Here is a 12,257-nt window from a genome sequence, read left to right as displayed (position 1 = left end):
GTGCCCCAGGCCAGTTGGACCCTTTAGTTCTGCTTCCAGAGACCCTCCTCACTTCCCTTTGCAGCACTTCCCCCACTCTGCCCACCCCACTCTGCACTTCACTCATACTCACAGGCTTTGCTCAGTGTTTCTCTTCCCTGCTGGACTGAGAACTGCATGAGGGCAGAGGAGGTTCTGTCTTGTTGCCTGTGTGTCCCCCGGGTCCTCTGTATATGACTTATGGATGACTTGGGTCCTCCTGAACCCGTGCCCACACCCAGCAAGCAGAGGGGGCAGGGAAGGGCTGGGTGCATGCTTGCTGTCCGGGAGGGGATTATTTTTAACCTCACTTGTTTAGATGAGAAAATGGAAGCTCATAGAGATGGAGTTCTTTTAGTTATTTTTCTCCATTTACTGATTAGTAAGTAAAGTAAGTAAAGTCGCTCAGTCGTGTCTGACTCTGCGAACCCATGGACTGTGTCCTATCAGGCTCCTCCGTCCATGGGATTTTCCAGGCAAGAGTGCTGGAGTGGATTGCCATTTCCTTCTCCAGGGGATCTTCCTGACCCAGGAATCGAACCTGGGTCTCCTGCACTGCGGGCAGACGCTTTACCATCTGAGCCACCAGGGAAGCCCCCCATTTACTGATTACTCAGTTTAATAAAATCTGTATCGAGGGAATACATATTCCCTGGGCACTGTCCTGGGCCCTGGGGATCCACAGTGGACAAAAGCAACCAGGATGCAGTCCTCTTGTGCTTTGTGGCTGTGGGTGGGGAGTCTGGCATTAAACTAAAAAAAGCACAAATGCGTGATTACAAATTGTGAAAAGACCAGGGTGTCAGGCTGAAGGGGCAGAGAGAGTGTAAAGGGGGAACTAATGTAGTTGGTGATTGTGGGGGAGTCCTTAGGATCGGCCCTTTTGAAGTTATGACAGCTCAGCCGAGACCAGAAGAATGCCACTCCTTCAGCCCATCTCCCTGCCCTCAGGGCCACTATGACCAGCTCAGGGCTGGGACGGGAGACGTGCTGTGTGACCACAAGTGTTTCTCCCGCCCTGGCTGGGCCTCTGTCTTCCCCTCCCCTCTCTTTGCCTTCCCCTCCCTGCTGATGGGGTGATGTGGGCTCGGGTGAGTGGAGGATCCTGGAGTGGGCCTGGAAGGGGCCTCAGGAGGGGCTGGCTCTGGGGTCAGGGTCCTGGGCCCGGTCTGGACTCTCGCTGACCCCCTGAGAGCCGTGGGCTGACATGACTTTCTGGGACCCGGCTCCCCGCCGGGGAGGTGGGATCAGACCTGCGCCACGACCCCACTGCCGATGCCTCGAGGTCCCGTCAGGGCTCTCGGCCCAGCTGTGCTCTGGGTGCTTGTGAGGGGGTCACGTGGCTCCTTTAGTGGACCTCATACCCAGGGGCAGTCTGGGTGGCTGAGGGTGGCCCCAGTTGTCCTGGCGTCCAGCCCCCCTCCCCTTCCTGGCTCATTTCTTCCCAGCTTGCAGAGGGCTGTCCCCTCAGGGGCAGGGGAGCCTGCGGGGGGCAGGGGGGTGGCATGGGGACTGTGGGGGGTGGTCTGCAGGGGTGAGTGCACAGTTACCTGGAGTGTGTGAGTGCAGGCATCTGTGTGTGAGTGTGTTTGTGAACATGTCTGTGTATATATCTGTGTGTGCCAGTGTGTGTGTCTGAGTGCATGTGTCTGAGTGCATGCATGTAATAGGTCTGTGTTTGTAAGTGCATGAGTGTGTCCATGTGCTTCTGTGTGAGTGTGTGTATCCGTGAGTGTGTCTGCATGTGTGAGTATTTCTCTTTGTGAACGCACGTGTGTAAAAGCCCTGCTTCCCTCCAGGCCCTTTCCCCACCTCCTTCTCACTCCAGGAGTGGGCTTGGGGAAGGTTCTGGAAGGAGCCGGGCCAGCCCTTGGGTCAGAGAAGGCCCTTCTGACCCGTTGGTCCCAGGCCAGCCCGGTCCCCAGCAGATAAAGCACCAGGCCCCTCCCGCTGGTGGTGCTGCCCTGGGTCCCGCCTCGTGCACAAACCGTGGCCCACCTGTGTGTTCTCTTTGCACGCTGCCAGGAGAAACCACTATGCCTACTCCTACTACCCGTAAGTAGCGCCCCTGCCTGGGGGCCCCGCCCCTCCTGGGGAGCCCCCGCCTCCCCTGGGGAGCCCCCGCCCCCGCCTCTGCCCTGCCTGGGGTCAGCGCCTCCTCCACGGCCACCCTGCCTCTGAGCTTCCCTCCTCTGCTGTCTTTCCTCTCCCCGCCGTCCTCCTGTGTGGAGGTCATGAGCGCTCTCTCTGTGCTGAGTCTCGGGTTCAGAACCAGCTCTCTGAGCCGCCCCAGACAAGTCACTGGACCTCCCGGAGCCTCCTGTCCTCTTGACCCCGAGGCAGCCCCTTGTGTCTCAAGCCATTCTTGCTGGTCGGGACCTCCCGACATCAGACCTCAGTCCAAGTCCAGGAAGGTCTTCGCCCGGGTCCCACTCTGGGTCCACAGCCTGCGTGCGCGTGCGTGTCGGGGGCAGACATAGGGCGGCTCCCAGGGCACCTCCAGCCTTTCTGTAGCTGGGCCCAGCTCCTCAGACCCACCGATCCCTGGGCGCCTCCCCTGAGCTCAGTTTTTCGCACAGAAACCACACAACAACCCTGAGAAGACGCCCTGTGGTCGCCCCATTTCACTGATGAGGAAACTGAGGCTCAGGGAGGTTAAGGACTTGTCAGAAGTCACAGGACGTGCAGAGACAGGGTTGCAGCCCAGGCCCCCCTCTAACTCCCCAGCCTGCCGATGCCGCTCTGTTTTCTGCCTCTGGGATCTCTGACCCTGCAAGCCTTCCAGATCATTCCCCTGCACCCGTGCTTGTCCCCACCTTGCAGAGCAGGCCCAGGTGGCCCCGGGCCAGCCCAGAGGACGGTGGTCTCTCACCTCCTCCCTGGACCCTCTTCTTGCATCGACATCAGCCATTGTCACCCTGGCTTTTCCAGCAACCACACCCCTGTCAACACACGTGGAGCCTCCAGCTCAGCTGTTCCTTGAGCTCCTAACAAGGCAGCTCTCCGGCTCCCTCAACTCTGCAGGTGTTTTTTAAAACCATTATTTTATTGAAGTGTAGTTGATTTACAATGTTGTGTTAATATCTGCTGTACAGCAAAGTGACTCAGTCACACACATATATGTATTCTTTTCATAGTCTTTAAAATTTTCTTTTTAAATTGGAGGATAATAGCTTTACAGTATTGTGTTGCTTTCTGCCATACATCAACATGAATCAGCCATAGGTATACATGTGTCCCCATCTCCCACCCCATCCCACCCCTCTGGGTTGTCACAGAGCACCTAATTTTGAATCTAAATGCGGAACTTTTCCGAGTGTCCATATTACACGCCATCGGCTTGATCTCACCCTGAGGTCGGCTGGAGACCTCGGTGAGCAGTGTCCCTCCTGGCTGTTCGCGGATCTGGTTGGTTGGTGTTTGAAGTTCTTCTTCCAAGTAGAGCAGGAGGCCTGGGCGGGAACAGAGCCCTGTGGTTCACTGCTGCAGACCGCCTCCTAGACCAGGATCCTCTTGGGAAGTGTCCTCCTGGGGCTGCATGGTCCAGCCAGCCTGACGGGCTGTCCTCTGTCCGAGGCCCTCTGTCGTCCCTGTGGTCGCTGGTGTCTGACCTGTCCCCCCGCCCTCTGTCTCCTTCCCCGCCTCTCTCCTTGTCATTATTCCTTTTTTCCCCCCTCTCCCTTCTCTGTATCTCTAATTCTCTTGTCCCACCCCCGTCTCCCTCTTCACCTCCCTTCCTCCTCCACCTTCTGTCCTATGTTGATGGTCGAGGTCATAGCCACGGAGACCTCTCCTCATCTGCCCCCAAAGGGTCTTTGGCTCTGCCCTGGGCCTCAGTGAGGGAGACAGCCAGAGCCTGAAGGTGGGTGGGAGTCGGAGGCTTGGGCCCGCTGAGCTGTCTCAGATTGGGAAAGTCACACCCACCGCAGTGCATAGCCGCACTGGTCCCCAGCAGGACACAGAGCCCTCTTTCCTGTGTTTCCCAGAGGAAACACATGGTTGTCCTGGCAGGAGGGGCATCCAGAGGTCATCCTATCCCTCCCCCTGCCCCCAGCAGCTCTGGAGCCAGGACGGGCTGAGTGGAGTTTGTCTCTCTGGGGGAGTGAGTCCCACACTATCCTCTTCATCTCCATGATGACCAGTGTCCCTGAGCCCGCACGACCTGGAAGTCCCCTCTCAGGTCTGACCTGCGTCCTGCACGCTGCAGGGCCGGGCAGGTGAACGGCTCTCTGGTCTCGAGCCTTCCCTGTGATCGGGTCCCGGCTCTTCTCCAGTCTCAGTGCCATTCCCACGTCCTTTCCCTTTGCCTGGGTTTTAGCCCCTCAGACGTGGAGCCTTGAGCCCTGCCTCCCCACCCCTGTACTCCCTCCCACTTTCCTCTGAGTTCCCTGGGGTTGCAAACTACCATCCATGCCTAAAGCTGGACTGGAGACCGGGGCTGTGCAGGGGTCCCTGCCCAGGGTCCTCTCCGAAGCTCCGCCTCTTGGGAGGGACTGGGCCTTCTCCCTCTGCAGCTTCTGGCAGCTGGATGGGCTGGTGGGCAGCGACAGGAATATGGATGCTGTGTGGATTACTCAAGTCTAGTGTGGCCTGTGGGAGGATCATCCTGGGGTTCCTGGGGGTAAGAAAAAGTTGTGATTGGAATTTATTCCCTGTCCACTGAACCGTGGACACTGAGACTGGCCGAGCTCTAACCAGACCCTCTGCCTGAAGGAGAATTGCAGTGCTTTCCCATGCAGGAGGAAGAGGCCCCAGGGCAGCTGGGAGGCCAGAGGAAGGAAGGTTATGTGTGGGGCCTGCAAGGCCGGAGCTGGGCAGCTCTTCCTCGTTGTGGATGTGGTGATTGTTGTGACACGACAATAGGCCTAGAGTGACTGTCCTCCCCGTTTTCTGAGCCCTCAGGCCCAGTGAGAGTTAGGAGGCATATCCCAGCCTGAGGCCACCACTGCTCCATCCCTTGCTCTCGCAAAGGTCCACAGGATAGGGACCCTTGTTGTTTAGTTCCCAAGTTGTGTCTGATTCTTTGCGACCCTGTGGACTGCAGCACGCCAGGCCTCCCTGTCCCTCCCTATCTCCCAGGGTTTGCTCAACCTAATATCCATTGAATCAGTGATGCCATGCAACCATCTCATCTTCTGTCGTCCTCTTCTCCTTCTGCCTTCAATCTTGCCCAGCATCAGGGACCACGCCCGGTCCCTTTTGGGCAAAGAGGCAGCTTTCCGGGTCTGGTGAGCAAAGGATGGGGCCAGAGTCCCTTCAGTATCCAGAGATGCTTCTAGACTGGCTCCTGGCCTCAAGGCCCCTGACTGCCGGGTCTCCCCATCCACCTCTGGGTGCTGTCCTGTCCAGCTGAGCACTCATGTCTCCCGTCGACCCTCCTCTGCAGGAAGCCAGTGAACATGACCAAAGCCACTGTCAACTACCGCCAGGAGAAGACCCACATGATGAGCGCTGTGGACCGGAGCTTCACGGACCAGAGCACCCTGCAGGAGGATGAGCGGCTGGGCCTCTCCTTCATGGACGCCCACGGCTACAGCCCCCGGGGTGAGTGCCTGCCCCTTCCTCGTGGCCCCCAGGCACTCCTGCCCCAGACTCCTGAGCCAACAGCACGGAGCCCCCCATCAGTGGATTCTGTAACACCCCGAACCACGGGACTAAGCATCCTGCTGGGTACCAGCATGGGCCCTGGGGATACAGAGAAGGCACCGGTGTTATCTTTGCACTGGAGGAGCTTTGGGAAAATCGAGGTCTTAGACGCAGATTCATCTAAAAGGAGTGTGAGTTGCCTTGTTAATTGTGAGAAGTGTTCTGGAGACTCAGGGAAGGGAGCGCTGCTGTGGGGTCAGAGCCATCTCCTTCCTGCTGTGTGAAAGGGAGTGCTCTGCAGTTAGACCTCGGTTTGCATCTCAGGTCCCCTGAGCTGTGTGACCTGAGGCAAGTGGCTTAACCTCTCTGGTTGTCTGCTTCCTCATGTATAAAATGAGGAGGAAGATCATCTCTGCTGGTGGTGCCACTGGGAGACTAAATGAGAATGGGTATACATTGTTTAGTGCTGTGGCTGGCCTGCAGGGAGAGGAGGGTGAGTCAGCTGTATATGCTAGGAGCTTCTCATCAATCGCTTCATCACACATCTTTTGATTTGACTTAGTGCTGATTTGTACAAAAGGAAATAGACTATTTAGGAAAATCATGAAGCCGTAATAATACAATAAACACTGGTAAAGGCCACTGGTGAATTTGAAAGTCATCTGAATGCGTCTCTCATAGCCCCGACCTCCCTCTTAGATGTAAATATTCCCTTGAAATTTATGTTTATAACTTTCTTGGCTTTTGGGGAGTAATTTTTACCATGTGTGCGTGTGTCCCCAAACAGTGCATGCTATAATTTCGCTCATTCTGAGCTTGATAAAAATGAAATTGCTCTCTATTTTTCAGCTCAACACCATGTTTCCAACATTTACCCAGGTGGATGTTTTGCTATAGTTCATTTATTTTCTCTGATGTATAGTTTTCCATTGTATGAATATATCACAATTTATTTCTCCATCCTGCCATCCACGGGCATTTGATTTGTTCCTAGTTCTCTTGTTATTACAAACGAGGCTGCTGTGAATGTTCTTAAATGAATCTCTAGATGCACCTGCACAGCAGCTTCTGGAAATAAGAGCTGCTGGATTATAAAGTATGTGCTTGTTCTGCTTTCTGAGACAGGGCCAAATTGTTTTCCAAAGCGTCTTTGCCCGTGTTCATTCCTAGCAGCAGGGCGTAAGAGTTTGCATCACTCCACATCGAGATCAAAACTTGCCAGGCTTCTTCACTTTCGCCAAACTAGTTTGTATAAAGATGGTAATTCTCTATAGTCTTAATTTGCATTTCTCTGATTACTAATGAAGTTGAACATATTTGCAAATCATCATCGGCCATTCAGGTTTCTTCTTCCGTAAAATGCCTGTTCATGTCTTTTACCTAATTTTCTGTTTGGTTTTCTGTTGCTTTCTTAGTGGTTTTTAGGAGTTCTTTATATATTTAGGATGAGACTCATTTGTCTCTTATGAATTGCAAATATCTTCTCCCAATTTGTGGCTCATCTTTGCTGGTTATTTATAGTGTCTTTGGATGAACAAATTTTTGTGTCGATTTAGTCAAGTTCATCAGTCTTTTCCTTTTTGATTTCTATTTTTGTGTTTGTTTAATGGATTCTGTATGCAAAATTGCAAGACATTTTTTTACTTTTTTCTAAAACTTTTAATATTTTGCACTTCACTTTTACATCTTCATCCATTTGTAGTTGATTTTTGTATGTGATATAAATTATTTGTTTTCTATAGGGAAAACCAACTGTCCCAGCATCAGGTATTACAGTTCATATTTTCACCACTGATTTGCAGAGCCACCTCGTATCATATATCACATTTCCATATATATATGGGCTATGTTTTGGCTCCCTGTTCTTTATCATAGGCCAGTTTGGTGATTCCTGTGTCAGTACCAAACTAGCTAATTACCATAGGTATCTAGGTCTTGATATCTGAAACATCAAGCCCTCCCAACCTTGCTCTTTACCAAGGATGTCTTGGCTATATTGGCCTTCGTTCTTTTTCTTACAAGTTTTAGAATCATCTCTTCAAATTCCTTGGCAAACTTGGTTGGCGGAATGTGCGTTGAATCTTAGGATTGGTTTTCGTTGTGTAAAACCGAAACTCGACATCCATTAAACTCCCTGTTCCCTCTCTTCTCAGTTCCTGGCCACCACCATTCTACTTTCTGACTTTGATTACTGTCTCATATAAGTGGAATCTTGCAGTGCCCGTCTTTAGGGACTAGCTTATTTCACCTAACGTAATGTCCTCAGAGTTCATCCATGTCGTAGCACCTTTTAGAACTGCCTGTTTTTAAATTGCTTTTTGAAAAAATTAATTTTTTTTAACTCCTAATTTTTGGCTGCACCGCATGGCACGAGGGATCTTAATTCCCTGCCCAGGGGTCATACCTGTGGCTCCTGAAGTGGAAGCTCAAGAGTCCTAACCCCTGGGCTGCCAAGGAACTTCCAGAATTGCCTTTCTTTTTAAGGCTGAATAATATTCTATCGTATGTATATGCTCGCTTTTCTGACCCATTTGCCTGTTGATAGACGCTTCGGTGGTTTCTAAGTTTTAGCTATTGTGACTAACACTCCAGGCAAGAATACTGGAGTGGGTTGCCATTCCCTTCTCTAGGCGATCTTCCCAACCCAGGAATGGAACCCAGGTCTTCTGCACTGTAGGAGAAGCCTGAGCCACCAGGGAAGCCTGCTATGAACATGGGTGTGTACAAACATCTCTCCGGGTCCCTGCTTTCAGTACTTTTGGGTATATACCCAGAAATGGAACTGCTGGATCATACAGTGGGTCTATTTTTAATTTTTTGAGGGCCTGCCACAGTTTTTGACTGTGGCTGCACCATTTTGTGTCCCCCCTAGTAGTGCACAGGGGTTCCAGTTTTCCCCACATCCTTGCCAGTACTTGTTTTCTGTTAAAGAAAAAAAAAATTATAGCAGCCATCGTCATGGATGTGAGACGGTATCTCGTAGTTTCGATTTTCTTTTCCCTAATGCTGGAGTGATGTGATGTTGAGCATCCTTTCATGAGTTTATTGGCTGTTTGTGTACTTTATTTGGAGAATTTTTGAATTGGGCTGTTTGTCCTTTTGCTGTTGAGTTTTAAGAGTTCTATATTTAATCTGGATATTAATCCTTATCAGATAAATGATTTACAAACATTTTTATCTCATTCTGTCGGTTGCCTTTTTACTCTGCGATTAGTATCTTTTGATGAACAAATGTTTACACTTTGATGTTGTCCATTTTGTCTGTTTTTTTCTTTTGTTGCTTATGCCTTTGGTATCATAGCCCAGAAATTCTTGCCAAATCTTATGTTATGAAGCTTTTGCCCTATGTTTAGATCTTACATTTAGGTCTTTAGTCCTTTCTGAGTTAATTTTTGTGTATGATGTTAGATAAGGGTCCAACTTCATTCTTTTGCATATGGATGTCCAGTTTTCCCAGCACACATGGGGTATATTTTTAGAATATTATATTTCTAAGTATGGGTCATATGGAGAAATGCAGTTGATTTTTGTGCGAATAGATATTGGTCTTATATCCATCCACCTTGATAAACTTTCTTTTTTAATGGAAGTATAGTTGGGTTATAGTATTGTTAGTTTCAGGTATATAATATAATTTGATATTTTTCTAGATTATAGACCGTGGAAAGTTATTACACTATTATTGGCTATATTCTCTGTGCTGTATATTACATCCCTGTGGCTTTTAATATTTATAACTGGTAGTTTGTACCTCTAAATCTTTTCATCTATTTTGCCTTTCTTCCTACCCCTTGCCCCTCTGGCAAAACCTAGTTTGTTCTCCATGTCTGTGAGTCTATATCTGTATTGTTATATTTGTCTATTTGTTTGACTCTTTAGGAGCTACTCATAATGTCATTTTTCTTCCTTTAGTTTGTTAGTGAGGTGAGTGACAGTTTTAGATTTTCCTTTTTTTCCCTTAAAAAATTATTTATTTTTAATTGGAGGATAATTGTGTTACAATATTGTGTTGATAGATTTTCTAATGTTAAAATAACCTTCCATTCCTGGGGTAAATTCGACTTGGTCTGATGCACAATATTTTTTTTATGAATTATTGGATTTAGTATAATTATAATATAGTTCAACATTCTAAAGCTGTATTCCCCAGTGGGATTGGCCTGTAATTTTTCTTTTTTGTGTTATCTTTGTCTGGTTTCTGGTATCCAGATTCTACTCGTCTTATAAAATGCACAGAGATCTTGTCTCATTTTTCCTTATCACAGAAGATTGAACTCATTGGCTCCAAGTCCCTGAAAGTTGGGTGGAATTCATCAGTGAAACCAAAAGAGTCCTTGTCTTTAGTTTTCTTTATGGAAACATTTAAAACTTTTAATTCAATTTATTTAAAGGAATAAAGAGCTCTTCAAGCTTTCTGATTTTAAAAGACACTTTTAGTGTTATATTTGTCTAGGAATGTGTCCATTTCATTTATGCTTTCAAGTCCATTGACTTGTATTTCTGCATGATGTTCTCTGTGACCTTCCCTCATTAAATTTAACTACAGCCCTGCATGCTGCTGCTGCTAAGTCGCTTCAGTCGTGTCCGACTCTGTGCGACCCCATAGACGGCAGCCCACCAGGCTCCTCCGCCCCTGGGGCTCTCCAGGCAAGAACACTGGAGTGGGTTACCATTTCCTTCTCCAATGCATGCAAGAGAAAAGTGAAAGTGAAGTCGCTCAGTCCTGTTTGACTCTTAGCAACCCCATGGACCGCAGCCCACCAGGCTCCTCCGTCCATGGGATTTTCCAGGCAAGAGTACTGGAGTGTGTTGCCTCTGAGCTGTTAATCAACTCTTCATCTTACAAACAAGGAAACAGAGATGCAGAGAGGAGAATCACTTGTCTGGGTCAAACCGCCAGAAGGTGGCAGAGTCAGGATTTAAATGCAGGTATCTTTGAATTGCAAATTGCTGTATCACGCAGGCCTGGTGGACTGGGTGGGATTTGGGTTGGCAGAGATGGGAAGCAAAGGCATCTATGCGGGAGGTAAATGCACAGAGACTGTGCAAATGTAAATGCATGTGTAAATGCACATTTCACAACCTGGCGAGGTCTGCTTGGGCGGAAAACTCAAGTGGGTTTTGGGGGGAGTGGGAGGTGGGGGTGCTGTGGTCACACATCTTGCTGCTGAGTCCTAGGGAGAGACGGAGAGAGGCAGGAAACATGGGCTCTGCACCCAAGAAGCTCACTGTCTAGTTGGGAAGTGAGATGGACCCAGGAGACTCAGCACTGGGCTAACTGCTAGCGGAGCAGTGGGGAAAATGTGTTGCCATAGTCTTGAGAAGACACACCTTTGGGCAGGGGAGGCCAGGGTTTCAGCTGAGATGGATAAGATCTGATGGATGGTGAGGAGGGGTGGACACTGAAGGCAGGATGCTGGACGCAGGGGGAAGGTGTGACGGCTGGGAAGCTCAAGATGTATTCAGGAGGCTGAAGCTCAGCCTTAAGGCTTCTCTCTTTCTTTATGCCGCGTCCTGGTCTAGCCGCTACTTTTCTTTTCCTAACAGTGAGCCCAGATTTTTGTGGTTTAGAACCACGTTGATTAGAGTCAACCTCAGTATGGAAATTTTAAATAGGGACTTCCCATGCTGAGTAAATGGTGAGCTGGGATGTTCCCAAGTTGTTGGAATGTGCCCCTGTGGATTCTGATCCTGCCCTGAAACCCTCAAACCCTCTGGGTTCTCATCCTTCCAGAGCTCTTGACCGCTATGGGAACCAGAGGGTCCCGGCCAAATGGTTTGTCAAATAAATACCCCTTATTTGACACCTCAAATGCCCTCTTATCAGGAAGAGGAAATCAGAGGAAGACAATAGGGTCCTGGAGTCAGATGGGCTGAGCATGAATCCTAATGCTGCCACTTAAGCAGCAGGGCACTCAACCCTTCTGGCCTCAGAATATAGAGTGGGTTGCTATGCCCTCCGCAAGGGGATCTTCCTGACCCAGGTATCAAACCTGTGTCTCTTATGTCTCCTGCATTGGCAGGTGGGTTCTTTACCGCCAGTGCCACCTGGGAAGCCCATACAAATGAAAGTGTTAGTCACTCAGTTGTGTCTGACTCTTTGTGACCCCATGGACTGTAGCCAGGCTCCTCTGTCCATGGAATTCTCCAGGCAAGAATACTGGAGTGGGTAGCCATCCCCTGCCCCAGGGGATCTTCCCAACTCAGGGGTTGAACCAGGTCTCTTGCATTGCAGGCAGATTCTTTACCCTGTGAGCCACCAGGGAAGCCCCTATGTAATAAGGGGAATAACAATAACACCTACATCATAGGGATATTCTAAGGATTGAATGGCTTAAGAATCATGCCAGGCATATGAAAGCCCTCAGTATGTTAGATCTTGTTAGCTATTGTTACAGGTTGTGTTTCTTTAAAGTTGCTTGCTAATTGCAAATAGTGAAGGAGAAGTATAGCGTGCTGTTGGTTGCATAGCTGGTGGCCTGTCTTCATCAAGGGTGGATGGGAATTGGGGGAAGTGCCTATCTTTGAGGGAAGTCTGAGGATCCTCATTTTCAAATGAGGAAACCGAGGTCCAGAGAGGTTGAGTGACTTGAGTCAGAATTCACATTCAGGCTCCTCTGACTCCACACCCAGTGTTCTTTCCTCTGGGCCTC

The 12,257-nt window shown here is 49.5% G+C and overlaps 1 protein-coding gene across 3 annotated transcripts in view; it reads left to right on the top strand.

Annotated features, from left to right (window-relative positions):
- PTPRU (protein tyrosine phosphatase receptor type U) overlaps nt 1–12,257 on the top strand; it is an 87,315-nt gene that overhangs the window by 50,610 nt on the left and 24,448 nt on the right. For all 3 annotated transcript variants that reach the window (XM_069578783.1, XM_069578782.1, XM_069578781.1), the window contains exon 15: nt 5,405–5,562. In XM_069578783.1, coding sequence (XP_069434884.1) covers nt 5,405–5,562 — 158 coding nt within the window. The remainder of the gene's footprint in view (nt 1–5,404; nt 5,563–12,257) is intronic.

This window comes from Ovis canadensis, chromosome 2 (genome assembly GCF_042477335.2).
Source record: "Ovis canadensis isolate MfBH-ARS-UI-01 breed Bighorn chromosome 2, ARS-UI_OviCan_v2, whole genome shotgun sequence".
NCBI classification, from domain to species: Eukaryota; Metazoa; Chordata; class Mammalia; order Artiodactyla; family Bovidae; genus Ovis; species Ovis canadensis.
Note: the sequence above shows the minus strand (reverse complement) of the source record. Positions and strands in the feature narration are given on the sequence as shown.